The following is a 27,227-nucleotide window of genomic DNA, read 5'->3' on the forward strand; positions in this document are numbered from 1 at the left end:
TTTGCCAGTTTAATAGGGACAAAATGATATCTTGTTTATATTTTTAATTTTTTTCACTTACCAGAGGGATCTGTCATACTGAGTGATCTCATACTTCTTTCTTTGTAGCTGTGTAAATCTGGGGCTTAGAATCAAACTATTAACTCTATACAAAGCAATTTTTGTTTGTTTGTGAGTTTATATGTTTGTATTTCATAGAGTCCAACACATCATTTTTCTTTGTCATGAACCAACCAAAATTCTCAAAATAGGTAACTTTTGTTATATTATGTAAACTCTGGGGAAATTTCTTTGTTACGAAATTCTGTAGTTTGGATTTGTCCAATATGCAATCTCAGTATGTGAATTTATTACACTACAATATAAATGGTCTAATTTTACTTACAAAATAATCCATGTGCAGACATATCCACTGTGATTAAAAGAGACAATTGATGGAATAAAGTATCTTGTTATCTATTCATTAATATATATTGAGTGGTCATATTATGTGAACACTAAAACAGACTTTCTTGGTGATACACTAAACTGAATTTTCTTGGTGACACACAGGGACTATTAGGTGAAAAATATGGGAACATCCGAATCCCCGGAGAAGTTGAAGCCTCAGAGTTTGAAATGATCTTGGATGCTGCCATAGAGGCGAAGCTGGACACCAAGTTACTGGAAGAGTGGTACTGTCGGGATGAGAACTCGGTGCCAGCCGCTTATTACCTCAGACCCAAATCAGAAATGCTGAAAAGCAATAAAAATGCAGTAAGTTATCTTTCTCTCCAAAGTGTGTGTCTCTCTACATTTTTAAACTGTTTACATCACACAGGGGTGGTTTTTCTCCACAGAAAAGGCACAGTAGACAGAAAGTTATTCTGCCCGGGACTCTAAATTTCCCTTTAACAACTAAATCCAAAGCTAAGAAATCTTCCAAATTCACCTTTCTTTTTTGACATCTTAGACTTTCCTTCTGGGGTCATTTCCTTCTTCCTGAAGTATATCTTTTGGAAGTTCCAAAAGAGTGATAAGTTCTGTTTATCTGAAAATATATGTATTTTTATCATCTCACTGTAATGTATATATATTCCTATTGCTATATGTTGTGCTTCCTACATTTGTGAATTCATATATTCTATCAGTTTTAGAAAATTCTCAGCCATCATCTCATCAAATACTGTCTCTCCTCTATTCCTTCTTTCCTTTTAGCTCTTCAGTTGCATGTACAATAGATTGCCTCACTCTATCTTCCATATCTCTTTTTTTTAATTTTTTAAATTTTATTGAACTATAGTTGATTCACAGTGTTGTGTTAATTTCTGCTGTATAGCAAAGTGATTCAGAGAAGACAATAGCACCCCACTCCAGTACTCTTGCCTGGAAAATCCCATGGGTGGAGGAGCCTGGTAGGCTGCAGTCCATGGGGTCACGAAGAGTCGGACATGACTGAGTGACTTCACTTTCACTTTTCACTTTCATGCATTGGAGAAGGAAATGGCAACCCACTCCAGTGTTCTTGCCTGGAGAATCCCAGGGATGGGGGAGCCTGGTGGGCTGCCGTCTATGGGGTGGCACAGAGTTGGACATGACTGAAGTGATTTAGTGGCAGCAGCAGCAAAGTGATTGCTATATATATATACACACACACATACATACATTCTTTTTCATATTCTTTTCCATTATGGTTTATCACAGGATACTGAATATAGTTCCCTGTGCTATACAGTAGGACCTTGTTGCTTATCCATCCCATATACAATAGCTTGCATCTGTATCCTCCATGTCTAATTGTCTTTCACATTATCAATTTCCTTATCTTTCTGTGCTATATGGAAAGTCACTTTAGATCTTTTTTCCAGTTTACAAATTTCTTCTTCAGCTGTGTCTCCTCTGTGCATTGAGTTTTCAAATTCAACAGTTATATTTTTAATTTGTAAAAGATTTTTTTTGAGGAGGCAGTCTTTTAAAAATCTGCCAAATTATTTTTTATAGTCTCTATAAAAATGTTTTCTTTTAATTCAGTATGTTCCTTTAACATTTCATACATTGTTAATTTATTTTCTTGTGCCTTATGTAGAACCTTGCAGAGAGGTTGTGGCATACATGAGTGAAGAGGAACTAAAAAGCCTCTTGATGAAAGTGAAAGAGGAGAGTGAAAAAGTTGGCTTAAAGCTCAACATTCAGAAAACTAAGACCATGGCATCTGGTCCCATCATTTCATGGGAAATAGATGGGAAAACAGTGGAAACAGTGTCAGACTTTATTTTTGGGGCTCCAAAAATCACTGCAGATGGTGACTGCAGCCATGAAATTAAAAGACACTTACTCCTTGGAAGGAAAGTTATGACCAACCTAGATAGCACATTCAAAAGCAGAGACATTACTTTGCCAACAAAGGTCTGTCTAGTCAAAGCTATGGTTTTTTCCAGTGGTCATGTATGGATGTGAGAGTTGGACTGTCAAGAAAGCTGAGCACTGAAGAATTGATGCTTTTGAGCTGTGGTGTTGGAAAAGACTCTTGAGAGTCCCTTGGACTGCAAGGAGATCCAACCAGTCCATTCTAAAGGAGATCAGTCCTGGGTGTTCATTGGAAGGACTGATGCTAAAGCTGAAACTCCAATACTTGGGCCACCTCATGCGAAGAGTTGACTCATTGGAAAAGACCCTGATGCTGGGAGGGATTGGAGGCAAGAGGAGAAGGGACAACAGAGGATGAGATGGCTGGATGGCATCACAGACTCGATGGACATGAGTTTGGGTGAACTCCAGGATTTGATGATAGACAGGGAGGCCTGGCATGCTGCGATTCATTGGGTCACAAAGAGTTGGACATGACTGAGCGACTGAACTGAACTGAGTGTGATAGAAACACAGTCATTGTCTCTTCTCCAACTTTGTTCCCAAATGTATTTATCATGCTACTGCTGCTGCTGCTAGTCGCTTCAGTCATGTCCGACTCTGTGCAACCCCATAGACGGCAGCCCACCAGGCTCCCCTGTCCCTGGGATTCTCCAGGCAAGAACACTGGAGTGGGTTGCCCTTTCCTTCTCCAATGCATGAAAGTGAAAAAATAAAGTGAAGTCGCTCAGTCATGTCTGACTCCTAGCGACTCCATGGGCTGCAGCCCACCAGGCCCCTCCGTCCATGGGATTTTCCAGGCAAGAGTGGGTTGCCACTGCCTTCTCCGTATCCATCATATGTCCCCTGAAACTGAATGAAGGAGGTGGAGAAAACAGGTGGGCCTAATTATTGCCTAGACCTTTTAAAGAGGTTGAAAAGAAGCCATAGGACTTCCCTGATGGTCTAGTGGTTAAGAATCCTCCTGCCAATGCAGGGGACATGGGTTTGATTGCTAGTCCAGGAAGATTTCATATGTTTCAGGGCAACTAAGCCCAAGCACCACAACTACTGAGCCCACATTCTAGAGTCCAGGATCTGCAACAAGAGAAGTCCACCCATTGCAAATAAGAGAGTAGCCCTCACTTGCCACAACTAGAGAAAGACTGCACAGCCAAATAAATTAAAAAATAAAATTTTAAAAAGAAAAGAAGGTATAGATATCCATTCCTCTTCCAAAGAAAATATCCTTGATAATGCAGTACCCAGGAGATCCAAGAGGAGAAGAGCCCTGGGTTAGCAACAGCTCTTCATTTAAGATTCCTGTGTTTTGGCCATTCTGACATTTAACAGAAAGCATTTTCTCCATGCAAAATGAAATCATGTCAGATTACTCAATTCTTCTTCTTCTTCTTCAAATGTACTTTTTGAAGTTATTATCTGGAAGAATATGGAGAATACTGGGGTAAATCCCAAACCATTCACCAGGTAAATATGCCAGGAGTAAAGGCAGTAGCTGGTAAAGTAGATATCAAAAAACACGATACCTCAAACTTACACCTATATTTAATTGGCTTTAGCTGTTCCTTCACCCACTCCAGTGTTCTTGCCTGGAGAATCCCAGGGACGGGGGAGCCTGGTGGGCTGCTGTCTATGGGGTCACACAGAGTCGGACACAACTGAGGTGACTTAGCAGCAGCAGCAGCAGCAGCTGTTCCTTCATTTGATTCTATGAGCCTCTGCTGCTGCTAAGTCACTTCAGTTGTGTCCAACTCTGTGTGACCCCATAGACGGCAGCCCACCAGGATCCCCTGTCCCTGGGATTCTCCAGGCAAGAATATCAGAGTGGGTTGCCATTTCCTTCTCCAATGCATGAAAGTGAAAAGTGAAAGTGAAGTCGCTCAGTCGTGTCCAACCCTCAGCGACCCCATGGACTGTAGCCTTCCAGGCTCCTCCATCCATGGGATTTTCCAGGCAAGAGTACTGGAGTGGGGTGCCATCGCCTTATCCGCTATGAGCCTTTAGGGAAATTTAAATTATTGACTAAACCATGTTTCTGCATAAATTGTTGTTAAGTAAATAATTGTTTGAATAAGATTATCAGCAAGACTCTATAAATGTTACTTTCTTGGTAGGCACTCCTATTTTATTTCCTAGAGAATTAAAAAAAATTAAATGAGGAAGAAACAACTAAAGACAATTAAATAGTAACATATGAGTCAGTCAGTTCAGCTGCTCAGTCGTGTCCAACTCTTTGCGACCCCATGGACTGCAGCACACCAGGCTTTCCTGTCCATCACCAATTCCCAGAGCTTACTCAAACTCATGTCTGTCGAGTCAGTGATGCCATCCAACCATCTCATCCTCTGTAGTCCCCTTCTCCTCCTGCCTTCAATCTTTCCCAGCATCAGGGTGTTTTCCAATGAGTCAATTCTTCACATCAGGTAGCCAAAGTATTGAAGTTTCAGCTTCAGCATCAGTCCTTCCAATGAGTATTCAGGACTGATCTCCTTTAGGATGGACTGGTTGGATCTCCTTGCAGTCCAAGGGACTCTCAAGAGTCTTCTCCAACACCACAGTTCAAAAGCATTAATTCTTTGGTGCTCAGCTTTCTTTATCGTCCAACTCTCACATCCATACATGACTACTGGAAAAACCATCCTTTTGACTAGTCTGACCTTTAACTGTATTGAAGATATGATTTTGTTACAACATTTGAATCAAAACTCAAGAGTGAAACACACAATATATTGAGAAAATCAAACAAACAAATCCTGTTTGGCTTCACACCGTTGTGTCACTAGGGCGAGTTCACATCACTTTCAGGGTACTAGGGAGAGTAAATGAGATACTATCCGTTAAGCACCTGTCATGGTAAGGCCCATGGTAGACTTTCAAATAACAATGGTTCTCTTCCTCTTAAATTTTGAGTTTTCTTGATGATTTAAGACTAACATTTCACTTTCACCTTTCTAAAGATGCAACCTTCTGCCAATGCCGAGAATGAGAAGACCTGGCAAGAGATATCAGATGAGATCAAGAAGATATTTAAGACTGCTGTAAAACTGTTACATGAAAAGGGAAAGATGAAACACAGCCAAGCCAAGAGGTACCTGTTCTCAGGTAATTTTTTATGCATCTTCCATAAACTGAGGAATTGATCATTAATAGATATATTCACTGTTTCCTTTTATGGTTCTGTAAATTTAATAGTATTTACTGCCTGATGAAATTTAATTTTTCTAAATGTTTTTATCTCCTGGAGAGACAAGTAATCTTTTTACTCAAAGATAAGCTTTTACTAACTTAACTTGAGGAATTCTCCAAAAATATGACTTTAAAAGAAGTCAGAGGAGGCTGAATATAATAAACCAGACTCAGCCAGTATTTCTCAGTTGAACTGTTCATTAATTCACTTGCTCAGCAAACATTTATTGAGGGCATATATATGCCAGTCACTGGGGCTACAACAATGAGGAAGAAGGCAAGGTTTCTGCTCTCCTGGAACTTATTGTTTAGTGAGGAGGAAATAAGTGATAGGCAAGTAATCAAATAAATGAACAATATCATGTCAGAAAGGATAAGTGCTATGAACAAAATACAGTAATAGGATAATAGGGCCTGATGAAGGCTGTGGGGGTCCAGATTTAGATAGGGCAGGTGATAAGGAAATGACTTCTGAGCTAAATGGCAGAATGAATCAGAGCTGGCAGTGCCATATCTAAAATAGAGACTTCCGGGCAGAGGGATTGCCAGGTTCAAAATTCCTGAGACAGGAATGTGCTTGCTAAGCAAGTTCTAGGAGCAGGAAGAAGGTAATGGTTGCCAAGCTCAGAGGAGGAGAGATGAGGTTAGTAGGTGGGCACAGGCCATAATAACAACAGAAATAATCCATAAACAATCTGTAATAGGAATAGAATAGAGTTTTATTCAAGCCAAACTGAGGACTGTAGCCTGAGAGAGACAGATTCAAGAAGCACTTGAATTGTGTTCTACCTGACTACAAAATGAGGGAGGCTTATAGAGGCAAAAATCACAAAGTTACAGTAGTCACTGTATCAAGTTGTTTATCAAGAATTATAATTAGAGCTGGCAAGAAGTCAGGATGCATGTCAAATAAGGACTGGTTGGGGTCTGAAATGGTCACATAGTTACAAGGGTAGACCTTGAGACCTAGGCAGCTGCTAGCAGATATTATTTTGAGAATGAACTGGTGGTGTTCTTCCATCTGATACAGTTCAGAGAATTCAAGTTCTCAGTGATGCAGGAAAAATGTCTGAAACCCATACACAATGGCCACTGGTTCCATTTTGGATGCCTGAATCATAGATATTCCAGTTTGATTTTTAGATGTATTCTTTCCTTTAGTGGTTAAATCAGATGTACAATGCATGTTTGATGGGCCAGAAGACAGGCTGTTCTATTTAACATACAGTTCAACCCAAATCAGGTATAAGCCAGAATGACTTCCTCATATTTCAATCTGTGAAAATTTCTTCCATCACTGCATAAGATGGGAAGCTATCAGAGGTTGGGAAGTAAGGGAGTGGCAGGATCTAGATTAGCCTTAAAATAAAAAATATCCCTAACTGCTGAGCAGAGACTCACTTGTGGGCCTTTTTCAGCTGTGGAAAAGTGGTTTTATTTTTAGGAATTGCATAGGAAATCACATATCTGAAGGAATATGTCAGTCATAGTTTCCAGAGGATGAACACTCCTAGGTAAAATAATCAGTTAAATAGCATTTATTTTAAGAGGTGATAGCAAAGAATTATTGAAGAAAAAAAGCAACAGTAGTTGCATTTTCAGACTGGTTTTGTGAATGATGTGGCAAAATGTTTGTGAAAACCTAAGAAGCACTTGATACCATTCTCACCGGATATGCCTGTATTTCAACCTCAGAGAAAGTATGAATAATTTTGACAAATTCATTCTCCAGAAGATGTCAGAAATTGGGTCTTATTTTAGTTCTCCCTAAAAATGCTAAAATCACCAGGAATAAGTACTTACTATCTTTAGAATATACAGGTTAACATATATCTTTATTCCTCTGGGATCTTTTTGATCCATTTTTGAAGCCCTGGTTCTTTGTCTTTATCAAGGGCAAAACTCCCCTATTCCTAAAAAAATGTGCTGTATCAGGAAAAAAATACCAAGAGCAAACTCTCTCCTATTCTTGATATAAGAGACACCAGTTGGGGAGGGCATCCTCTGACTTAGAGTTAGACAGCCCAAGTTTTAAAAAATTCATAAGCAAATACTTTCTCTTAATTTTCTCCACAATAAAGAACTTGGTCCACATGGATAGCCATATGAAGATTAATCATTTTGTACTAGGTAGTATGAAATACTATAGCTGGCCTATTTTCTATTTGGGGTTACATCTCTAAAAGATATGCATGCTCATGAAATTTTAATTTACATTCCAACTCATTTTAAGACCATGTTTGCACAGTGAAAATTGCTGAAGAGGGGCCAGTTCTTTGAAATGGATTGAGTATATTTGTTTTGTGCCAGTCTATCAATAACCAATGTGGTAGTTGGACCAGCCTTTTTGTCTCTTATTAGGATTGCAAGATACTCTTCAGCAATCACCATCAGGTAACTTTGAAAAAATAAAGGCTTATAACTTGTAAGTGGAGTAGGAAATGGCAACCCACTCCAGTATTCTTGCCTGGAGAATCCCATGGACAGAGAAGCCTGGAGGGCTACAGTCCATAGGGTCACAAAAAGTCTGACATGACCGAACACACATACACATTACTCATAGGACCTGGAAATTACAGAGCACATCTAAAGCTACACAGCAAGGTCAGAAGCAGAGAGAGAAAGAGAGACAGAGCACACACATCTAGGGTTCTGCTTTTACTGGGCTCACTCTTTACTGGTAAATTTAAAACATAGAAGTGGGAATTTAAAGCACAGGAAGAGAGAAAAACAAGTGGCCAGAAAGGTTAGTTATTGAAGTCCACCAAGAGCTCTTAAACAAAGGAGTCTCAGGGAGGGGGGCCGGCCTGCTCTGTATGTGTGGCTGTTAATGAGTTTATTCAAGATAGGTATCATTGAAGTGGATGCCTCAGCAATCAAAGCTTAAGTCAGACATTTGCATTATTAAAAAACAGTGGCCCCCCCCCAAAAAAAAAAACTGTCAGGGTTTACACTACAATATTACTTTAATATTTTCAGAAATCTTCAAATAAGAATACCAGATAGAGGGATTTCCCTGGTGGAACACAGATGGCTGGATAAGAGGTGGACCAAAGGCTACTTTCTGCAGGAGTTCAGAATGTCCAAATTTCTTGCATCTTCCCCTGTACATATTATAACAAATTTGTACTCTTCTACAAAAAGAAGAGTAGACATATGTTATATAAGCTTCCTTATCTGGCCTCCTGATACAATTTTCCTGAATAAAATCCTTGGTAAAACATATTGATTTGGGACTTTCCTGGTGATCTAGTGATTAAGGGCCCACATGCCACTGCAGGGGACGTGGGTTCAAGAAGATTCCACATGCCTCAGGACAACTAAGCCCATGTGCTATAGCTACTGAGCCCATACACCACAAGTACTGAAGCCCGCATGCTCTAGAACCTGGGCTCTGCGACAAGAGAAGCCATCACAATGAGAAGCTCACATGCTGCAACTAAATAAAGCCCATGTGAACTAACGAAGACCCAGCGCAGCCAAAAATAAATAAAATTTTAAAAAAGAAACTATACTGATGTGAATAGCACAGCTTGTTCAACACTGGTGGATATAAATACATCTCTTTTACTTCAATCACAAATCTTTATCAATTGCTATCATTACTGAAAAAATATTATCACAGAAGTTCTGCTAAAAGGTACCATTTTTAAATAAAATTCCCACCTCCCTTCATAGTTACTTTATAGAATATACCTATGTTTCATTTTTGCTTGATGTTGGAGGTGTGGCCAGTATATTGAGATGTTCTAAGTTACAACCAGCCCCATCCCCTGCCCCCATGCTTCCACCAGATCCCAGCCCAGCAGTCACCGCCTTAAGAAAACCTTCTCTGACTTCTCCAAGCGGATTAGATTTCTCAATTGTTTGCTCTCAAGGCACCATGTCATTCAACTTCCCAGGCATTAAAATAATACATTTCTTTGTGGGACTCTGTGACTCATGTCTGCCATCTTCCACTGGACTATAAGCTTCATAATAGCTTTTTCTCTCAGCATTCTGTTTTCTCCCACCACTGTATCCTAAGCAACTAGCAGCATGCCTGGTACATAGCAGATGCTCAATTAAGACCAACTGGATAAAGAAACACAGAGGGGAGAAAAGTTTTAAAAGACTGCTTATTTTAAAATTCATGTCCATTGGTTTAATTATTTTAAATTTTTCCCTAAAATTGTGCATAATTGTTGCTTTTTATTAGTACTGATACAATTTTAAATGTTCTTATGGGGCCTCAATGGAGAAGGAAATGGCAACCCACTCCAGTGTTCTTGCCTGGAGAATCCCATGGACGGAGAAGCCTGGCAGGCTGCAGTCCACAGGGTTGCACAGAGTCGGACACAACTGAAGCGACTTGGCGGCAGCAGCATGGGGCCTCAAATGATTTCGAAAGTATATTTACTTTTATGTGAGCATATGTATTATAAGCCCTAACATGGTTTATCTCAGAAGAAATAAAGTTACATACTGAGTCATTTTCCTGTTCCTGCTCTGATGGATGTAATGGGATTTAACAGTGACATGGATAATGGATAAATGAAATTAGCACATAATTATATTTTGAACATGCTTTTACATTTATATTTACACATATATGTCTGGGGTATATGCATCTCAAACAAAATGGTGAAACCACAGTGGAGGAAAGACCAACGAGGAAGAAATAGACTTAGATACGTCATGTGGCCTCTTCCTCGTTCTCTCCTTGCCCCAGTTAGTTCCTGCTCTCCACTCTTAGAACCTCTGGAGTCTGGGAGGAAAGCCACGTGGGAACTTAGAAGAAGCAACTATAAGCTTAGTGTGCTTTCTTTCTTATGATTATGTTCAACCTCTCCCTCAGGTCTTGGAAGAAATTAAACAATTGTATTTAGAATCCATTGTTCTGGGATCCAGGCTGTTCAGGAAAAGACAAATAGGAAATTAAGGACTTGAGAAATTATTCTAAAGATAACTCAGCTACACACTATAAGCAAAATAAACTACCACTACTGACTTGAGAGTCACATGCTAAAAGCGTGGGTGCATTGCTTCTTGGTTCTAGACAGTAAACTCCTTGTTGTATTTTCTTTCAGCGATAGAGGATGAATTTGACTTTGCTCTAGGAAAGCAAACTCCAGCATTCCTGAAGAAGTGTGTTTGCTATATTAGGAAAATTGCTAACATTGAGCGTTTCGTGAAAATCCCGGAAATGGGAAAATACATGGATATAACTGGAACAGAACCAAGAATTATTCGGGACCCTGAAGCCCAAGAGAAGCTGATAAAACTCAGGGATGAATTTATTCCTACCATTGTTGCTTCATCTAATCTGAGAGTGTACACATCTGTTACTCATTGTGACATGAAACTAGGCTATTCCCAAGAAATAGAAAACCATTACATAGAAGGACTTGGTAAACAATTTTATGAGGACATGATTGACATAATTCAGGCCACGGTACAACAGAATTTTGACACAGAAACTGATACGCTCTATGATGAAATCCTTCAGCATTCGTCCTTATGTAAAACATATGCCTCCTTCTACGAGTACAAATGTGAATCTCTAAACATCGTGCATAAATACATTCTTCCAAGCAAAACTGGGCACATCAACCCACTTATTATATACGGTGGACCATGCACTGGAAAGACCCTTCTGCTAGCTGAAGTAGCAAAGAAGGTAAATACCTATTCTTTTACGTGTATGTTTGTAAAAACTTTGGGGAAAAGATCGAGTCACCAAATTCACTTCCATTTTCTGTGTTAATATGAATTATAATGGGTCCTTTTGGAATGGATTCTTCAGCTTTTCTCTTTTGCTGGTATAACAATTATACTGAAAGATAAGACTCACGAGGTCCAATCCTAGAACAGCTTTGTTTTGTCTCTGTTCAAACTCATGTCGTGGAGCTAGTTCTCATCTGGCTGGAAACAAAGGTAGATCTCACAACTCTTCTTATCACTCTCAGCAAAGACAAGCCCTCTGAATGCTTCTGGATACTAAATCCATCTCAGTTCAGCAATTAATATGTCCAGTTGAAGATGATAATGAATACTTCAGTCTACATCTCCTTCCCCTGACTGAGGCCAACCATATATGCCAGGCCCCTCCAGCAGGAAGTAGGAACATGACCATCTTCTCCTTTCTTACACCACCCAGCACTTCCTCCCCTCCATCCCTAACGCCAACCACACTCTGACTTCTATAGGTTGTGATTTAGGGGATGTAGGTAAGGTGGCCAGAACATTCTTACAGACCAGTATTCTTCTGACCTGGGTTCTGCACTCTGGTCTTGGAAGGTGTTTAAAACTTCCTCCTGTTTCTTCTGAGGCCTTTTCCTGGTTTCCCGAAGGTCTTTTCCCTCTCACATAACCCGACCTGTCTTCACTGAGCACCTCTCACCTGCTGTTCCCTAGGCACAGGGAACCACATTGTTTTTCCATCTGGTCACCCCATGGCTCCTAGACATCCAGCAACACATATTCTAGTATCTTTCTGCCAAGAGCCTCTCCACAGCCCAGCAAGCTCCCTTAGACAGGAACTGGGAAAAACAGAACCAGCAGAAACCCTCATTACTCCCATTTACCAGTGGCTGACATCTGAAACATGGGAAACACTTGGGTACTGTTTTGCCCTGAGAAACTCCAGTCCCAAAAGGGCATCTCTCTATCACTCCTCCATTGGAGCAGCTAGCCAGGCTCAATCACTCAACCTCCATATTCCTCAGTTGTCATCAGACCCAGATGACTATGTTTCTCAAGCCCTAGGGGACATCCTGAAAGTGGTCCATTGCAGCCCCTTTCCCAAAGGTAGATGTGAGAAGTGGACGTCTATCAGTCCTCCACTTTGGGAGTAGGGTGGTGAGACATATAACCCACAGCATCCTCATCTCCCCACTTCCCTGGTGGCTCAGTGGTAAAGAACCTGCCTGCCAATGCAGGAGACACAGGCGACACAGGTTTGATCCCTGGGTTGGGATGATCCCCTGGAGAAAGATATGGCCACCCAGTATTTTTGCCTGAGAGATTCCAAGAACAGAGGAGCCTGGCAGGCTACAGTCTATGGGGTCGCAAAGAGTCAGACACGACTTAGCAACTAAACAACAACAATAAAATCCTCCTCTCCCATTTTTTTTTTCTTGGCCCCTTTTTCAGGCTGGAGGCAAGGAGTCTACCAAAGGTAGCAAAACTAGTTTTCAAAATTCCCTTTCAAGTCTTGCAAGATGGGCTGGAGCTTCACTCTGGAATGTGGTGTCTATTGTCTAAACTCGGTGAAACTGGTACCAGTTTTAACCTCCTGTTACACTTGATACCAAAGTCTGATGGTTTATACTATCCTGGGGTTACTTCAGAATCTTTGTATTGCTCTTCTTGTGGCTACTGTCTTAAAAACAGAGCTTTCCTTAACTGTGTGAACATTCTCATGATCTATCACGTGCTACACAGTCTTATCTTGAGGACAAGAAGAGGGACGATTGTGTTGCACCTCATGTGCGGATTAGGTCCCAAAGTGAGGACACAGGTAACAACCACATATATCAGACTTACATTTAAAGTCCCTAGGAAGGCCCATTTATCGTTTCTCAATCTGCCACACCCAGCTGCTGGTGTTTCTTCTTGTGTTAGGGTATGAGCCCTTTCTTCAACTGAAACGGTAGGCTTATATTTAGGGGCCACGTTGTGTCAAAATAGGTGTATGCATGTGCATGTGTGTGACCATCTGCCTGTGTCTGCATACTACTTTGTAGGTGTGTCTTCAAACTTTAGAATTATTCCAAGTGAGCAAGACAGTAATACTACAAGGGGAACTGAAATCAAATGAGAAAACACTTGGTGTAGGGGACTTCACCAGAGAAGGCGATTGCGCCCCACTCCAGTACTCTTGCCTGGAAAATCCCATGGGCAGAGGAGCCTGGTGGGCTGCAGTCCATGGGGTCGCGAAGAGTCAGGCACAACTGAACGACTTCACTTTCACCTTTTACTTTCTTGCATTGGAGAAGGAAATGGCAACCCACTCCAGTGTTCTTTCCTGGCGGAGCCTGGTGGGCTGCCGTCTATGGGGTCACACAGAGTCAGGCACAACTGAAGCAACTTAGCAGCAGCAGCAATACTCACTTCACACTCACTCTGGGGCTTTTTCCTTGTTGAAAAGGGGAGGATAAAAGTAGTTGCAGGAACAATGCACAGGTGATGCAACCCTCTGTGTCCAGCACGGTAGTCATGTGATGTGTGTGATATGGCTGTACACACACGCAGTCCCCATGGGCACAGTGTGGTGACAGTCAACTTAAACAATGGCCTTCTTAGTGCTCGCTGTTCTGGGTATGTTGTGCAACCACCATGGTCTCAGAGGAGACTTGCCTAGTTTTAGGTCCCCTGCCTGGACTCTGCTTGCTTCTCCTCCCTCCTGGGGAACATCTCTCCAGTGCCTCCCCCATCTCCACCAATCTGTGCTCTCGTGACCTGTGTCCCTTGTAAGGATCCAGACAGGCATCTCACGTTTGTCTCCAGGTCGTCTCTTGTACAACCTGTCCCAACATTGCCTGGGACATGAGCTCATATCAGAAGGCCATTCTTTATAGATATCGCATATTCTCCAACCCGGGATTGGGAAGAAGGATGATGCATATAATCATCATAAGCCATCCACACAGGGACAAACAGATTATATTCTGTTTCTGATTTGCCACCAAAGGACAGCAGTAAAATGGAGGGATTGTGTGTGTGCGTGCATGTGCGCATGCTCAGCCATGTCTGACTCTTTGTGACCCCATGGGACTGTAGCCCATTAGGCTCCTCTGTCCGTGGGATTTTCCAGGCAAGAATACTGTACCTTCCTCCAAATTAGCTTCAAAGGTTGGGGCCAAACACCAAAAATGAGTTGCTTATTTTCCTTAGCAGTTAGTTTTGAAACTGACATCCATGAATCTTCTAAACGTATTCATCTAAACTACCTATTGGGGAATCAAGTTTCATAAACTTACTTCTTAATGTATTAGAAAATAAGTCTTTTTCTAAGGAGTATCCTTGGTGAATTCCAAAGATTACTGAAAAACATTATCTCCCTAAAAGTATGCTTTGGAATGTTTATACTTTGATCATATCCCTTTTTGTCCTTACCTTTCCAGACAGAAAAATACTAAACCTAGCAGCCCTCTCACATATGTTATCCCTTTAACTGTACAATTTAAAAAAGAGAGAGTGGGAGAGAGAGAACACTCAAATGAAAGTCAGATATGACTTCGATTCCATTTTCATCTCTTGGTAATCATTTAACTACAAGCAAGCTATTTATCTGGCTTGGGCCTCAGTTTCCTCTTCTGTTACATGATACTGTAATCTGTAATCCCGTGTGTCCTACAGAGAGATAATGTGAGGCCTGATGACTGCCTGTTTATATACTAAACTGTCTGTTATAAAGCACAAATTCAGCCAAACTCATTTAACCCACATTATCAGATTTTTATGATAATAATAAAAAATAATAATGATGATCCTATAGCATCACAATAGAGTAAAAGTCTCTGAGTCATAAAAGATTATATTCAATATCATTTTATTGCTGAATATTTTTATTACATTCTAATTAACTAGAAGGCTTCCCAGATGGCTCAGTGGTAAAGAATCTGCCTGCTAAGCAGAAGATACAAGTTTGATCCCGGGGTCAGGAAGATCCCCTGGAGAAGGAAATGGCAACCCACTCCAGATTCTTTCCTGGGAAATCCCATGGACAGAGGAGTCTGGCGGGCTACATAGTGCATAAGGTCACAAAAGAATTGGACATGACTCAGTGATTAAAATACAACAAAAGTTAACTAGACCATGGTCAGCCTTATGTAACCTCAACCAAGGAAAATAATTGACTTGACCTAATGTGTAGGTCCCAGGTGGCTCAGTCAGTAAAGAATCTGGCTGCAATGTGGAGACCTGGGTTCAATCCCTGGTTTGATTCCTGGGTTGGAAAGATCCCCTGGAGGAGGGCATGGCAACCCACTCCAGTATTCTTGCCTGGAGAACCCCCATTGACAGAGAAGCCTGGTGGGCTACGGTTCATTGGGTCACAAAGAGTCAGACATGTCTGAGAGACTAAGCACACAATGTGTAGGTCATTACTTAATCTATTCATTAAATATTTACCAAGCACCTCCCATGTGCCAACAACTGTGCCAAGAAATGGAAATTCAGTGATGAGGTACTAAGCATACTAGATATTCAGATTTACAGTTGGTGAAATGCTTTGTAACTTTTAGAATACAAGCCAAATGTTACCTTGTGGTTGACTGCTACTGTTACCACTGTTTTATTACCTTTAGTGGAGTGATCCTGAGAATTTCACCAATAGACTTGCATGCATGAGCTTTGTGACAGCTCTCTGACCATCTCAGGCTTTTCCATCTCCTGGGTCTAGGTTACTTTCTGCCTGGTTGGGGTTACCAGAAGGCTGATCTCTGCAGAGAGGAAGTGTTGTTGTATGTGACCATGTGAATATGTATCTCCATTCTAAACGCCACCTTTGTGTTTTAGGCTTATGGCTGGCTACATGAAGACACAGGACCAGAATCTGACCCAGTTTTAGTCGTGAGGTTTCTAGGAACCACAGACTTGAGTACTGATCTTAAGTCTCTCCTTCTAAGTGTTTGTGAACAGTTGGCCGTGAACTACCGGTGCCTGGTTCAGAGCTACCCTAAGAAGATCCATGACCTCCGTGACTTATTCATAAACCTTTTGAATGAGTCTTCATTGCAGAGACCTCTCGTGGTCATATTTGATGCCCTGGAGCAGCTCTCAGAAAGCGACGAGGCCCGGAAGCTCTGGTGGCTTCCCGTGCACCTTCCCCGCTTCGTCCGGATCGTCCTCTCCACACTGCCCAACAAACATGGGATCCTGCAGAAACTGAGGTGCCTTATCCACGAAGAAGACAACTATATCGAGCTGATTCCCCGGGACAGGAAGATGTGCAGCCAGGTGCTCAAACACCAGCTGCTGCGGGTCAAAAGGAAGGTCACGTCAGGCCAGCAGATTTACGTGAACAACGCCTTCTCCAAGTGCACGCTGCCCATGTTTGTGAACCTGACCTTCAGGGAAGTGAGACACTGGCGATCTCACAGAGACGTCGATGAGTCCTCCCTCTGTGTCACCGTGCATGAAAGCATAGAGCAGCTCTTCTGGTCCCTGGAGCGAAAGTGTGGGCAGAAACTCGTCTCTCGGGCTCTCGGTTACATCACCATGGCCAAAAGGGGTTTGAGTGAGATGGAGCTGGAGGACGTGCTGGCCCTGGACAACAGTGTGATGAATGAGCTCAATGAGAACACCAGGCCCAGCAATCCCCTGAGGGTACCTTATCTGTACATCGCAAAGCTCAAGGAGGGGCTCAGTGGATACCTAATTGAGAGACATGTGAAGAATGTCACTCTGCTGGTCTGGGCCAATAGACACCTGCAGCTCATAGCCCAGAAGCTGTATCTGCAGGACAAGAGCGACCTGCATGAAATGCACACCATACTGGCAGACTACTTTCTGGGAGTCTGGTCAGGGGGCAGGAGGAAAGCTTTCTGCCTGGAAGACCCCTACCTGAACGGCTGCCTTGACTTGGAGAGCAGAAGCCTGCTGGAGGAGGAGAGACACTTCATGGAGCAGGCTTCCTTCGACAGGCAGGCCCCAGACCAGCCCTGGGTCTTTCAGTGCAATCCACTTGAGCCTGACATCTTTTTTGTCAACCATCGGAAAATGTGTGAGCTGCTGTACCACCTGACAAGGTGTGGGAAGACTGACGACCTGCTCTATGGCATCATCATGAACTTCAGCTGGCTTTACACCATGATCAAGATCGGCCAGTTCGACAAAGTGCTCGCGGACATTGAGCTGGCTTACATCTACTCGCAGGAGAAGGAGCTGAAGTTCCTGGCGAGCACCCTCCGCAGCATCAAAACCAAGGTCGTTGCGTTCCCCGGCTCCCTCTCCGCAGAGCTTCAGCAGAGGCTGCTGCCCGTTGTGAGCTCCCTGCCCAAACTTAGACACCTTCTCTTAGAATGTGACAAAGATGGGCCCAAATACTGCTCCATTGTGCCATTACACTCATCCATGGATGTGACCTACAGCCCAGAGCGACTTCCCTTGTCATCTAGTCACCTGCATGTCACCGAGATTCTGCCCACCTGTAACCCCAGTACAGTCCTCACGGCTTTAGAAAATGGTTCCATCAGCACTTGGGATGTGGAAACGCGTCAACTACTCAGGCAAATTACAACAGCCCAATCTGTCATCCTGGGCATGAAACTCACCAATGATGAAAAATATCTCGTGGTGGCAACAACAAATAACACCCTGCTGGTTTATGACAATGTAAATTCTTGCCTCCTGTCTGAAGTAGAAATCAAAGGGACCAAGCATGGAAGTGGCTCCACCTACATCAATGGATTTACACTGTCCGTCAAACATGCTCTGGCCTGGCTCGAAGCCAGCAAAGATGTCACTGTCATTGATCTGCTCTATGGATGGCCCCTTTACCAGTTCCACTGCTGGTACGAAGTGACCTGCGTCCAGTGCTCACTAGATGGTGTGTATGCCTTCTGTGGACAGTACCTGAACACCACCACCATCTTTCATCTAGGGAGTGGAGAAAAGTTATGTACAGTGACATCTGAATTTTCAGGTGGGTTTGTGAAGTTCCTTCTTATCTTGGACACGGCTCAGGAAATGGTAATGGTAGACAGTGAGGGCAGCCTTTCTGTTTGGAACACAGAGGACATCTCCAACCCCCAGCTGACTGATGACTTTGACTGTCGCAGGGAAGACAGTGAGGTGGTCAGCATTGAACTTTCAGAGGACCAAAGTGCGGTTCTTATCTGTAAGGCCCTCAGCATCGAGCTCCTAGACACTGGCCTGTGGAAGGTGGCGGAAAAGTTCAGAGCAAAGCACAATGAACGCTTTATATCAGCTGTGCTGTCCAAGAACGGAGACTGCATCATTGCGACAATGGAAAACACCTCCGCTGTGTTCTTCTGGAGGCGGGACACGGGGCAGTGTATGGCGAGCTTACAGGAAATCTCAGGTACCATAGTCAAGTTGGTGAAATCCAGTCACCACAACATGCTGCTATCTTTATCCACCAGTGGTGTTCTTTCCATCTGGGACATAGATATAATCACAGCTATGTCCAACATAGATAAGACTGGAAAACCCATCCAAAGTCTGGTGTTACCTGCTCGCGGGGAGATCATTTACTCCCTCGATGGCTCGGATTGTGTTCACAAGTGGAACTTCAGCAGCGGGTTCCTTGAAGCAGTGTTCAAGCACGAAGGAACGGTTGAACACTGCGTGCTGACGTCCTCTGGAGACGTCATGGTGACGTCGGATGATAAGAGCAGCCAGTACGTCTGGCACACCAGCAGTGGTGAAAACCTCTTTCGAATTAATGGGCAGAGAATCTCTCAGCTGCTGATTACACACAATGACCAGTTTGTGGTCTCTCTCTGTGAGGAAAATGCCTCCAGGGTTTGGAGACTGGCCACGGGCCACAGGGTGTGCAACATCCTGACCAGTCTGCAGAATGCCTTCATCACCTCTGCGAACACTTTCGTGGTGGGCATGACCAAAAGCAAGGTGCTGGCGGTCAGTCTTTGGACAGGAAGCATCACCAAGAAGTTCTGCTGTGAAGACGGCACCACCATTGTGAATTTTAAATTGATTCCTGACTGCCCGGATATCATCGTGTTTATCACGTCGGCTGAGACGGTTAATATCTGGAGTCTGACAGAAGAAGTCATCTGCCGCCGTGTGCAACTTCCAAACAACTTCCTGAAAAACCTAGAGGATTTTGAAATCTCTCCCAATGGAAAGCTAGGCATTATTTCCAGGGGAGATGAGAATATCAACGTGCTGGATTTACACAGCGGCAAATTACGGGTGGTGCATGCCTCGGGGGTCATCTGGAGGCAGAGGTTGTCTCGAGACGGTCGCTACCTGGTATACATTTGTTTCAGAAACGGGGAAGAAGAGGATGAAAATGGTGTGATATCCAGTTTGATTGTCATGAGACTGGCCGATGGCAAAAATATCGGTGCTTGTTCCCTTTACAAAACACCAACTTTCCTTGCCCTCTCCCAGCGGCACCTGAACATCATTGTGGGTTTTGACGATGGCAGCATAGGGATATACACCGTGGTGGACCGTGTAGATGCTGCACTGAAAATTAAAATCGCCACTTCAAACAGCAGACAAATTTTCAACAACGCGACACAGATATCCAGGCCAAAGTGTAATAGTTACTGTTTTAAAGTGTCTGTGGATTGTCTATGGAGAGAGTCGACTGAGGTTTTTGCAAGAGACAGTCCCATCACCGTGAGTGACTCCTCAGAACCCAACGAGTCAACACCCTCCAAGAAACACAACTCCTGCTACGAGCGGGTGTGCTCTGCCCTGGAATCCAGGGGCCACAGCTATGCCCCTGACAACTAACAAAATGTTTTTCCTGCTCAGCAGAACTACATCATACACACATAAAAGGAAAAAAAAAAGTACCTTCTGTATCCCAAATGATACACATTCATTCTTAAAAGACAGGAAAGATGCTGGAGTTCCAGTATTAATTATTGCCGTTCTCATACATTGAGACAATCCCCTGGAGAAGGGAATGGCAACCCACTCCAGTATTCTTGCCTAGAGAAAACCATGGGCAGAGGAGCCTGGCAGGCTACAGTCCATGAGGTCACAAAGAGTCAGACACGACTGAGCAACTAACACACACACATGAAATGTACAGAAATGTGAAATGATTTGTAAAGTCGGTCTTTTTGACAAAGTTTACCCAAGAATGAAGTCTTGACAGAATTTCTAGAAATCATATTTACATGGCTATATCAGCTGAAAGGTAGAGAGTAGTTTTTAAATTAACTGGACTGGAAGAAGCAGCTTAACTCATCCCATTGTCCAGATGAGAGAGGTTAGAGCTACACACAGACCATCTGGACTGGAGTTAGTCCTACAGCAACAGGTTGAAATTGTGAACACGAACTGCTGTTGGACTTCAAATGATTGTGGATAACTAAACACAGCCTTAATCTCTCCTTACATTTTTACGATCCTGACAACTGTGTCAATCCAGTCTGCAGATGGAAGGTCTAAAGGTGCAAAATAATGTAACAAAAATGCCCAGAGGTACTCCCAGTTTCCCAAGAGAAAGGATGTGAGGTATGAGGCCACAGACTGGACTGGGGCAAGAGCTGCCTCCCGCTATTACAGGGCTACTGAACACACACAGTCGGTCTTCATTACAACTGCATGCAAGGGTTTCTGTATCATGGAACACACAATTTTTAAACTATTTTCTGGGCTGCAAAGGAACACATTTAATATGAAACCACAATCTTTTCGTGCCATTTTGAAATGCCTGTTTGTGCTGGGTGTAAAAATGTTACAGAAAGGGCATTATAAACGTGGTCAAAACACCTGTTCATTTCTATCATTGTACCAACAAAAGGCTGTGCTATAGAAGTTGGTTGTGTGGAAGCATAAATTATTTCCTAAATCCCTGCAGTAAATCTTATTAGAAGGAAAGCTTTCTCGACATGCCATCTGTGGAATACTGACGACATTTGCCTTACTTACTCTCATTCTTCTTCTTTCCTGTGTAAAACGCAGATAGCTGACCAAATACTCTGGGACAAACTGAATATGCCTGTCTTCGTGCTAAAATATTGCATAAATCTTAACAGTGTCCAAAGGCTCTTTCCTGTCCTGTTTGTAAGCACTTTCTTACTTCTATACACTATATGTATCCTCCTTTATCCGTTATCCTTTCTGCCTGAGGATTCTCTGGAGTCTTTTATAGTCTTAGCCATTTCAAAGCAGAAGCTATGAAATTGGTATTCAATGTTTTTTAAAAACTACTTCTCCTGTTTAAAAGAAAATATTACATCCCAGTAGGGGAACATGATTTTTCCCTTCCATATCCCCCTCATGGCATGTCCTTGGATGACTTTCCAATGGTGATCAGTAGTAGTGGTTTGGTTTGAAAGGGACCATGGTGTCTTGAGAAGACAGAAAAATGAACAAGGCACTGACTTTCGGCCAGCTCTGCCTTGAACTCATCTATAGACAGATCTTTAACGTCCCAAATGTATTGTTTTCTTAAACTGCAAGAATAAAGGTAGTGATAGATCCTCTATTGACCTCACAGAGATGTGGGGGAGAAATGTGAGAAAAAAGGACAGCTACATCCTAATTGTTAATGCTAATGGCAGAAACAAATGATCTAACCCACAGGGAATCCAATATAGCTGTATTTCACTTTGGAAAGCAGTTTGACACATAAGCATACAGAGATGAGGTTCAGATAGGAAACACCCCAGTGAAAAGATTTTTTTCCAGTAAGTTCCTCCTCGTCTAGCTACCAACCAGGGAGGTGGTAGCCCAGAGAAGTTTCAGCCCACGTACAGATTACCTGGAGTTGATTGTATGAGTCAATGCTTTTTTTTCTTTTAGCTCTTTGGAGGTAACACATTCTTATTCCTGTCATTATCAGTTGGACCTCCATGCTACACCTTTCTAAGAAGTAAATGCCTAGATGGATTCAATGTAGTGTGAATGTTCTATGTAACAGCTAATAGAGTTTTAACAAGTGACTTGAATGATTTTTCCTAACTTGTTTGCAACTGATAGCTCATATTGAATGTTTTTATGTAAACTTTGTATTGTTGGGAAGAATTACCCAATCAGAGATTTATATTTTCATAAATGTTACATTTAGTTAAATTTTGTTACAGAGTTGTTACACTAGAAAATTATTGCAGTCTTCAAAAAAGGTATAGTCTTGTGTATGTATTGTTTGTATGAATAAAGGATAAACTACTTAGATTTGCATGGTGTTTGTTTTTCTCCCCCAACTTTAGCAGGTTCAGTTCAATATCTTCAATAATAATAATAATTGTTTATGCTTACTGAGTGCTTACTGTACATGAGACACTTTTTGGAGCTTTGCATGTTCTAAGCCATGTAATCTTCACAACAGCCTTATGAAGTAGGCACTGGAAACATTCCAAAGGTACAGATGAAGAAACCTAAAAACAGAGGTCCAGAGGGAATCGCTGAACAGGATTTCAGCACATCATCAATTTCTTTTTGTTAGCTTCTCACAGCACATAAAAATAAAGCATTGAGTATCTAGCAGACACTTATTAATAATAACCTAGAAGAATATTCTCTAATTTCCAGATTAGAGACCAGACTAGGCTCTGAAGTTTACTGGAGGTCTTTGCAAACTCCCAGAATTTTCAGGTATAACCATAACCACAATAGTTGAGGCATTCATTCAGCAAATATTCACTTGGGTATGCATTCTGCCACGATGACAAATTTGAGTAAAATAGTTTATACCTTCTTTGATTTCAGTCTTAATAGGAAAACAGGAAGCAAGTACTATGTGTAGTACATCAAATTCAGTTCTCAGAGAAAATGTAGAGGAGTGGATCATTATTATTTGCATAAGACTATTTAATATACATGAAGTTTGCTGTTTATATAAATATCTTCCCTCCTAGGAGCAAGAATACAACAAACACTGTACTTGCTATGTCCAAGATATTATGTTACGCTTAGGATGATTTAAAAATTAGTCATGCACACCTCTGCCCTCCAGAATCCTATAATCTAAGGGAGGTGCAACTAAATTACATATAAGACAGACTATGATTTAAAAAAAAAAAAAAGTTGTTAAACGTGAAAGCCAGGTGCTAAGGATACACTGCAGCTGCTGCTGCTGCTAAGTCACTTCAGTCGTGTCCAACTCTGTGCGACCCCATAGACGGCAGCCCACCAGGCTCCGCCATCCCTGGGATTCTCCAGGCAAGAACACTGGAGTGGGTTGCCATTTCCTTCTCCAATGCATGAAAGTGAAAAGTGAAAGTGAGGTCACTCAGTCGTATCCGACTTTTCGCGACCCCATGGACTGCAGCCCACCAGGCTCCTCCATCCTTGGGGTTTTCCAGGCAAGAGTACTGGAGTGGGGTGCTACTGCAAAGGAACAAATAAATCCAGTTCAGTTCAGTCGCTCAGTCGTGTCCGACTCTTTGCAACCCCATGAATTGCAGCACGCCAGGCCTCCCTGTCCATCACCAACTCCCGGAGTTCACTCAAACTCACGTCCATGGAGTCAGTGATGCCATCTAGCCATCTCATCCTCTGTAGTTCCCTTTTCCTCCTGCCCCAACTGGGGATCAAAAAGGATGGCCAAAAGCAGGCAACAGAGAGCAGGGGCTTCAAGGATAAGCAGCACTTAGCTGTCAGAATGTCAGAATGACACTTCAGATGGAGGAAGCTGCCTGAGCAAAATCAGGGAGAGCCAAAGTATCTCCCAAGTACTTAGATGACTTTAAATGCTACATGGGGATTTTAAATTTTATCTGGTAATCGATGTGTGCTAAGTCACTTCAGTTGTGTCTGACTTTTTGCGACCCTATGGACTGTAGCCCACCAGGCTCCTCTGTCCATGGGATTCTCCAGGCAAGAATATTGGAGTGGATTGCCATGTCCTCCTCCAGGGGATCTTCCCCACCCAGGAATCAAACCTGTGTCTCCTGCATTGCAGGTGGATTCTTTATCACTGAGCCACTGGGGAAGCCCATAATAACCTATAGGGAATCATTAAAAAGTTTTTGAGAAGGGGAATAGTCTGGTTGAAATGGTATTTTAGAATGCCTGGGGCAATACTATGTCAGCTGAATTAGTGCTGAAAGAGACCATAAGCTGAGAGACCAGTAAAGAGACTGTTGCAAAGGTCTGATATAGAAAGCATAAGAACTTGATCTTAGGGCAGTGGCAATGAACTTGCTAAGAGGAGTGACTTCAGGACATCACTGATAGAGAAGACAGTGATAGAGGTTGGTGATGAAAAAGAAGGAAAATTCTAATTCCAGTTCCAACCAAAATTGAGTGAAGAGTAGAGTTACAAATGTAAATGAATAGGTTAGGAGATGAAAATGAGGGAAATAATCAAGTTGGACCAAGAGAGTTTAAAGGTTAAGACATCCATGCAGGCAATTGGAAATATATCCATCAAATGGATAAAACTGAGCTAAAAATATAGAATCTAACCAGTAATCTCTCAAAAGTCTAAAATGCTAAGTATGGCCCTTGCTTGATTATAACAAAAGCCAATAATATGCTATGTTAAGTCACTTCAGTCGAGTTAGATTCTTTTCGACCCCATGGACTGTAGCCCTCCAGGCTCTTCTGTCCATGGGATTTCCCAGACAAGAATACTGGAGAGGTTGCCATTTCCTTCTCCAAGGGATCTTTCCAACCCAGGGATCGAACCCACATCTCCTGCATTGCTGGAGTCTCCTTCATTGCAGGCGACCCCATAGACGGCAGCCCACCAGGCTCCCCCATCCCTGGGATTCTCCAGGCAAGAACACTGGAGTGGGTTGCCATTTCCTTCTCCAATGCATGAAAGTGAAAAGTGAAAGCGAGGTTGCTCAGTCATGTCCAACTCTTTGAGACCCCATGGACTGTAGCCTCCCAGGCTCCTCCATCCCTGGGATTTTCCAGGCAAGAGTATTGGAGCGGGGTGCCATTTCATTCTCCAAAGCCAATACTATAGCCTTTTAAAAAGTCTGTCTCTTCTTTTGTTTAGAGCTATGTTGACAAATATTTGATGGGAAAGATTGGAGACACAGACGTAGAGAACCGACTTGTGGACACAATGGGGGAAGGAGAGGATAGGACAAATTGAGAAAGTAGTACTGCCATATATACAGTGGCATGTGTAAAATAGATAACTAGTGGGAAGCTGCTGTGTAACACAGGGAACCCAGCCTGGTGCTCTGTGACAACCCAGAGGGGTGGGATGGGAGGGGGCAGGAAGGCTCAAGAGGCAGGGAATATATGCATAATTATGACTGAACCACCATAACACTGTAAAGCAATTATCCTCCAATAAAAAAAAATGCATATCCACTCAAATTATTGGGTTGGCCAAAAAGTTTGTTTAGGTTCTGCAAGCTGTTATGGGAAACCTGAATGAATTTTTTGACCAACCCAATAGCTTTCTTAGCTTCCATGACTTAGCATCAGAGAACAATTATATGCCAATGAAAACATAAACACACCTTAAAAACTAAGTGAATCATGGTGTTTCATTCCCATATGCATGAAGAAACCATAGGCTTTTCTTCATATTTTTTTATGAGAGGCCCCTCTGAGCTCCATTCTGCATTCCATGTGATCTGCATTAACTACAGATTACACATTGTACGGACACATCAGAGGGCTTGAGTTAGTGTATCAACATGACAAGCTGGTATCAACATGATAAACTGGTAACTTGAGGTTAACACCACTATCTGTGGTTTATAGTATCCCCCCATCCTTTAATAGATGAGGGTAACCCAGCCAGCAGCTTGATCAGACTGAGGGCAGTGGTGCCTCGTTTGTTAAAACACATATTTTTTCACCCTCCCTGACCCCATGCATCCATATCTCTAGGATGGAGCCCAAGAATCTGCAGTTTTACTAAATTCCCCCAGATGATGCCGATTCTGCTAGTCTGGGAAACATAACTTTAAAACCCAAGATAAACACCCAAGTCTTTTTGGTCAAAATAACCAACTAAAACTTACCATCATCCTGTGAACATGTTTAAAGCATGGGTTAGAAATTGGATAAGATGGTTCTTTACGGGAACAAAGTGTTTTATCAGAGAGTAATGTAAAACAGCATACACGTGTGCTAAGTCCCTTCAGTCGTGTCTGACTCTTTGCGACCCCATGGACTGTAGCCTGCCAGGCTCCTCTGTCCATGGGATTCTCCAGGAGAGAATACTGGAGTGGGTTGCCATTTCCTCCTCCAGGGGAACTTCCCAATCCAGGGGTGGAATCAGTGTTTCCTATGTCTCCTGCCATTGGCATGCAGGCCCTTCACCACTCGCGCCCCCTGGGAAGCCCCAAACAGTATGTAACATCCCTAATCTATCATTTTAAAACATGCAGCCACTACATAAGTGGAATGATTCAAAAAAGGAGTTTTCCCCATAAAGTGTGACAAACGTTGTCATGTAAATAGCGCTGGAATCACTGGAGTGGACAGATTACATCTTTAAATGGCATCCTGCCCTGTTGCTTCTCCAGCCTACTGTTTCACGCTGACGCTCTCTAAATGAACGAATGAAGGGCAAAGAGAGAAAAGGACAAGCTAGGTGGCGCCCTTGCTTAACAGATTTCCCTGTTAAGGCCAACACCGACGCACTTTGGCGCACAGGTGAAAAGAATCTCCAACACTTAAGTACTATTTTAGGGTAAATCAACCCTAAGTGTATGGATGGCTACAAGCTCAGGCTTGGAGCTCAGGATGGTAGACGGAGTGTGGCAGCCGAGGTTCCAGTACCCCAGGAACAGAGAGGCAAAGTGGGGGACAAGGGGAGCATGACTTCGTTGAACTCCCACCGCGGTCTCCAGGGCGCCGGCGAGGCTATGCAACTTCCCAGGGAATTCTCATCCTGGTAGCGTCTGCGCTCTTTCCCAGAATATTTATCCCTTAAAGGCAGGCGACAGTGCGTACGCCAGGCACGCACTTGCCAGAACGGGGGAGAAAACAAAACCACAAGTTCACGGGAAGAAGGGGGGATACATCAGTTTGCCAGGGAGTGCACTTATGTATCTCCCCACTTACGTCCCGTATCTTAGGAAGCTCCCCTCTCCCCGCAGCAGGACGGTAAAGTAGGC

At 42.8% G+C, this 27,227-nt stretch overlaps 1 protein-coding gene and 1 long non-coding RNA gene across 3 annotated transcripts in view; one reads left to right on the forward strand and one right to left on the reverse strand.

Moving 5' to 3' along the window:
- NWD2 (NACHT and WD repeat domain containing 2) overlaps positions 1 to 22,352 on the forward strand; it is a 255,310-nt gene extending 232,958 nt beyond the window's left edge. The window contains exons 4-7 of the mRNA XM_055588244.1: positions 553 to 756; positions 5,304 to 5,448; positions 10,602 to 11,191; positions 16,036 to 22,352. Coding sequence (XP_055444219.1) covers positions 553 to 756; positions 5,304 to 5,448; positions 10,602 to 11,191; positions 16,036 to 19,968 — 4,872 coding nt within the window. The 3' untranslated portion in view covers positions 19,969 to 22,352. The remainder of the gene's footprint in view (positions 1 to 552; positions 757 to 5,303; positions 5,449 to 10,601; positions 11,192 to 16,035) is intronic.
- Positions 247 to 26,703, reverse strand: LOC129657762 (uncharacterized). 2 transcript variants are annotated; one of them, XR_008717096.1, is made up of 3 exons: positions 26,127 to 26,703; positions 22,450 to 22,568; positions 247 to 735 (listed from the first exon to the last, which is right to left on the reverse strand). It is a non-coding gene; the product is annotated as an uncharacterized LOC129657762 (long non-coding RNA). The 2 variants fall into 2 exon arrangements; XR_008717097.1 differs by lacking the exon at positions 247 to 735 and adding an exon at positions 19,586 to 19,695.
- Positions 26,704 to 27,227: the final 524 nt, after the last annotated feature.

The sequence above is a fragment of the Bubalus kerabau genome, chromosome 7 (genome assembly GCF_029407905.1).
Source record: "Bubalus kerabau isolate K-KA32 ecotype Philippines breed swamp buffalo chromosome 7, PCC_UOA_SB_1v2, whole genome shotgun sequence".
NCBI classification, from domain to species: domain Eukaryota; kingdom Metazoa; phylum Chordata; class Mammalia; order Artiodactyla; family Bovidae; genus Bubalus; species Bubalus kerabau.